We start from the raw sequence: 5171 nt of genomic DNA on the forward strand, positions 1-5171 counted from the left end.
AATTTCAAGAGGTTTCTAATTCCTTTAAATTCATTTAAATTTTGGTGAAGGCCCTTGAAAAGCAGTCATTAAATTAAATTTTTATCAGCTTTCATTTTGATCCTTAACTCCTCTGTTGAATGAGCAGCTGGGAGGCTTCTGGGAGTAAAAAGCTTGGCCAGGAAACTGTGTCCATCCTTTTGCTAAGGTACAACTATCTGGAAGTACTTGAAGCTGAAAAGTATTTAGATAAATACAGAGTTCAGCTTCCAGCATGTTTTGCTTTGCATCTTCACTTCCAACTTCTCCTTTGCAATCTATTTAAAGAAGCAAACTAAAATCCTGCTGTGAGGACAGGATGCATGATCTAATCAATGTTTTCTATGTATGATGACCTCTAATTCTCCAATTATTTCTTTCCAGTTTATGTAGATATAGTGTGGGAGATGTCTTTCTGTGTTTTGCCACACAATGAACTGCAATTCATTATCAAAAATACGTGATGTAGAGTCTCATTCCTCCTAAGTTTTCTTGCATTTAGGATTTTTCTGTCTTTAGGATAAGTTACTTTCTGTTCACACGTATTTTATGTGCACGATGTCTGTTCTCCTGAAATTACTGTTTCCAAGAACATTTTAAGTTCTTTCTAACTTAACATGCTTTTAAGGGCGTTCACTTATTTTGAGTCAATGCTACAGCTGAAAAACAGGAAAGATACTACTTGCATGCAAAATAGCCTGTTCTAGTTCTGGGCTGTATTTGCAAACTGATATTAACCAGCTTAAATTGATGGAGTCTCCCACTGACTTGTATTAAAATGACTCAACTTGGCTTAGTTGTTGAGATGTTAGTCCAATTTTTCGGAGCTTATGTGTAGTTGGAAATGTAACATGTTGAGCTTGCTCTCTAATGTGCCTCTGATACTTAATGCTGTCATTACAGGTTTGTTACAAGCACATCAGACTTTCTTTTACTGTAGTCTCGCATAATAAAAATCTGATGGAGTTCAACCAACTTACATGCCTTACATAGTCTTTTGCAACATTTCTTTGGCATACTTTAACTGATCATATAATCGCTCCTTTCTAACTCCTGTCTAAGAGATATCTTCAGATAATAGATAGATAGATAATAGATATCTTCTAATGGATATCTTTGGATATCTATTTCACAAGCTTTACTGATTCCCGAGTAGCTGGCGCTTTCAAGGCCTTATTTTGCCATTTTATACAAGCAGTGGGAAGGAATGCATGGGTTTGGCATTAAGGCACTTGATCCAGCCACTATAATTTATCCATACAGAAGAGTGATAGTAATTGTCTGGTACATGTAGTATAGTGCCCCCTTTTCCACACGCTACTTTAATTTCTGCAGTTTGCAATGGCTGTTGCCATCTTACGTCTGACTTGAACTCAGTCATAGCATTGTAGGACAGTTCTTGACAACATGGGTTTTTTTCCTGCAGTTCAATACTGCATTGTCACTGCGTGCATACACAGGTGCATGCTCTCTCTCTTTATATCAGCATAAATATATATGCTGGTAATGCAGAATGATAGTGAGATTGAAACAGTAAAGTAGTGTACTCTCAGAATTATTTGTACAGCCAATATTTAGTTACTGGAAAGAAGCAGGTCATGCATTAGTAGCTCTAACCTGTTATTTAACCCGTGGTCCCTGCAGACTGCAAATTTCTCTCTGCCATATTCGATGAAAATTCCTTTGTCTTTGAGCATCAAGAATTACTGCCATGTAAAAAACGCTGAGCAAAAGTGTTGCAAGGAGATGGCTTTGCTGGATATCATTTTTGGTAGAAGAATACAAAGGCCTTTCTACCATGCTACCATGAAATGACTGAATACTACTTATTAATTTTTCAGGACAGCTGAAGTTTGCAGAAATCATGGTTGATGGTAGTGAAGACCTTGGTTAGATTGACACACATCTTGCATAGGTATCTCTCTTTTTTCTTTTTTTTTTTTCTTCTCATTTCTTTTTAGTTTCAAAAAACATATTAACTGCACCCAAACCTGACCAAAAGCTGAAGTGACTTTCTAGAAAAATTTTTTTTCACAATCTAGTTGGTAATTCTGACCATTTTAGAAAGGATTTTTCTAGCAGTTGAGAGAATTAAGGCTTCGTTATAGCTATCGCAGCTTCAGCAGTCATCTTCCTGTTTTCTAGCGCTTTTTCAGATATGAATTAATACAAATCTTATTTCATGTTTTTTAGCTAGTTTTTTAATGTGAATTCAGTCAACAATATAGAATTTGCCTAAAGCACTTCAAGTCCTATGGTGGTTCTTCGAAAATAATAGGAGAATAAACAGTGTGTTGAATTTTGAATGGGTGTAACTTAGTACCTTTTTAAAAGCTGCCTATTGCCGTGTTCTGGCAAACAGGTCTGGAAGAACTCAAGATGTTTTTACTGTCATAAACAAAAGTTAACTGTATGTGGTTGGCATATAGGTCTAGTCCATTTTTAAAAACCTGTGAGAAAGAGAGAATATTGAATTTTCCACAGACAGTCTGGTCTGTTGCTTCCGTAATCTTTACCACAGGATATCTTAATGTCCAGTGTTTATCTTGTAGGCTAAAAATCAACCTGGATACTCCCTATTCCATCACTGCATCTTTAAAAAGTTGGGAAAGCATCTGTTTGTAGACATTCTACAGCTTTTTTATTGCATGGCTTTAAGGGACAAGTGAAGATATGTCAGTATTTAAATGAAAGTGCATACCACTTAAACAGTTCAAATTTAAAACTGATTCCTTGGGCCTATACTTACACTATCAAAGAGCTCTTTTCAACTTCTAGTTGAAAAGATTGCTGTACAGACTAAACTTTACAACTAAATCAGTATTTTCAGTGTCTTAGATCAATTCAAACTTAATTCCAATATCCTAATTCACTGAATATGTAAATATTAGTGGTCACTCCATTGCAAAAATTGAAAACAGACTTAAAAAAAACCCCAAAACCAACCTATTTCTGATACTAGTTAGCAGGGTGAGAAATGTTTGTACTTCAACCCTCCCTGGAAAGTCTGAGGCCAGATTCTGAAGTTTTTCTGGTGCCACAAGATGCAGATAGTTGCAGATTGAAATCCTTTACCGGCATCCTTAAGAGTGTGACCAGACAGGCATTCATCAGTTCACAGATTACCATTTATTAATGTAATAACACAATCGTAAATCCAAAATATTTTTGATATTTTGTGAAGTAATCACCTGAGGTAGTTTTACTTTATTACTGTAATTAAATTCCCTTTGAGCTTTAGTTAACTGTATTTTGAATTAGTACACTTGGATGTAAAGCATAGTAACATTAGTTAATATAAAGATGTCATGAAGTATTGTTCATTTATTTTTATATTGTTACGTTTGTCTGAAAAGGTGTGCCAGATAGCACTTCCCTGTTTCCCCTTCTCTCCCCCACACTGGGGAGGCCAGAAAAGTCCCACAGCCTTACAGATCAATAGGTTTTAATGGCTTGCTAAAGATCAAGATTAAGTATTTCCTTAAAATAATCCATTCATAAAGCCTGCACAGACTAAATGGACTTAAGCCAAGCTTTTCTCTTGGTAAATCCACAATCTTTAATCAAGGTGAAAAATCACCAATTAGAATATCACTCTACCCTACTTGAGGCCTGACACTCTTTAGCAATTCCTGCCTGGAATACATTGCTAACGTGCTGCAGTTTCTCTGGGTATTTTCATTGAAAATGGGAGTCTGTTATTAATAACAGCATTCACGTGCATGTGGCTGTAGTTGGGTATGTTTGCAAAATACCAGTGTTGTCACAAGCAGTGGATGCTTTGCAGAGCACGGTTTAGGTTCCTCGCTTTCAGTAATTCTCTTTTGCTGTGGGAAATATTCTGGATGTGAAGGTTTCATTTAGTCTTGCGGTAACTAAGTGGCTGTTCAGGTTAGATAAATGCCTAGCATTTAAAGTAGTTTTGTGTTCTTTTTCTAGTGAACTTCTTGTAAACTTTTTTTGTCTAGGTATGACCTTTACAGTAAAACTTCATAACACGTAGCTTTTCGTATGGTTTACTTATGCTCCTCTTTTTCACCATATTTTTATGTACATTGCATAACGTACTGCATACTGGATAAGTTGAACTGCTTTGGAAGTATTTTTATTTAAAAATAAAAATAATAAAAAACCCAAAACAAAAAAAACAAACTGGCAGAAAGTCAGAAATATGGTCCTCAGCTGGGGATAAGACAGAATCACCAGCAAGGTTGCTGCAGAAGTGAGGTGAGACGGGGAGAAAGTTGGCTGTGTGCGGTCAAGTGGGACCACCCTTGAGTATAAATCTTTTTTTGTGCTTGCTGATTCATGGGGAACTAAAAGGATGACCATTGGCTTTTACGTTTGCAAATACCGTGAGCAAAAACTTGAGGCAAGTCAGACTGATGTTGGATAAGTCATTATTTGAATAACAAAACTTAAACTTGCTATTTGTTGACTTTGCTTTTAGTAAGTACTCGTGAACAGTGTTGTGTTCACATACTTTTGTCTAAGATACTGAGTCTGGGCAGCAGATTCAATATATTCAGGTACAGACAATTTAAAATGTAGAGGATCAAGGCTTTATTTTGCATGTAACTTGACTGGTTGAAGATCATATGTTCAGTGTTTTTGGCAGGTAGTTATTGCAGTAGTGACAAGCACTATGTAACTAACTCCTTATAAATATAATAAACCTTCTTTCCCCCCTTCTCTTTCATAGGTAATGTACAAACGAATCCTGCAGCAAGCAGGTTTTATACAGTTTGCACAGCTTCAGTTCCTTGAAGCAAAAGAACTCTTCAGGTAATTGTGTGACAAGAAATTTATTAATTTATCTTCTTTAAATAAGGAGTTAGTGTTCTTGGTTTTAAAAACTTAATCACTTGAATGTTTTTTGATGCGGATGTGAATTCACCCTGATAAAATGGTTTTGTTGGGGGTAAAAACAGAGTAACATTGAAACAACTTTATAACTGAAGAGTTAATGCAACTGATTTTTTTGGTATACTAACATACAATAGCATTAAGGCTGTAATCCTGTAATCTGAGTGTTGTATATGTGGAGATTTTTTTACTTTATGCCCATGAAGGTCAACGCTTTATTATTGAGCCTGTGATTTACAGCATGAACATTGCCTGGTTCTTCTTTTTTTTTTTTTTTTTTTTTTTTT

The 5171-nt window shown here is 35.7% G+C and overlaps 1 protein-coding gene across 1 annotated transcript in view; it reads left to right on the forward strand.

Annotated features, from left to right (window-relative positions):
- Nucleotides 1-5171, forward strand: part of TGFBRAP1 (transforming growth factor beta receptor associated protein 1) — a 34098-nt gene that overhangs the window by 12098 nt on the left and 16829 nt on the right. Inside the window, exon 4 of the mRNA XM_009276114.2 lies at nucleotides 4721-4803. Within this exon, the coding sequence (XP_009274389.1) occupies nucleotides 4721-4803 (83 nt within the window). The remainder of the gene's footprint in view (nucleotides 1-4720; nucleotides 4804-5171) is intronic.

This window comes from Aptenodytes forsteri, unplaced genomic scaffold (genome assembly GCF_000699145.1).
Source record: "Aptenodytes forsteri isolate BGI_AS27 unplaced genomic scaffold, ASM69914v1 Scaffold96, whole genome shotgun sequence".
Lineage (NCBI taxonomy): Eukaryota > Metazoa > Chordata > Aves > Sphenisciformes > Spheniscidae > Aptenodytes > Aptenodytes forsteri.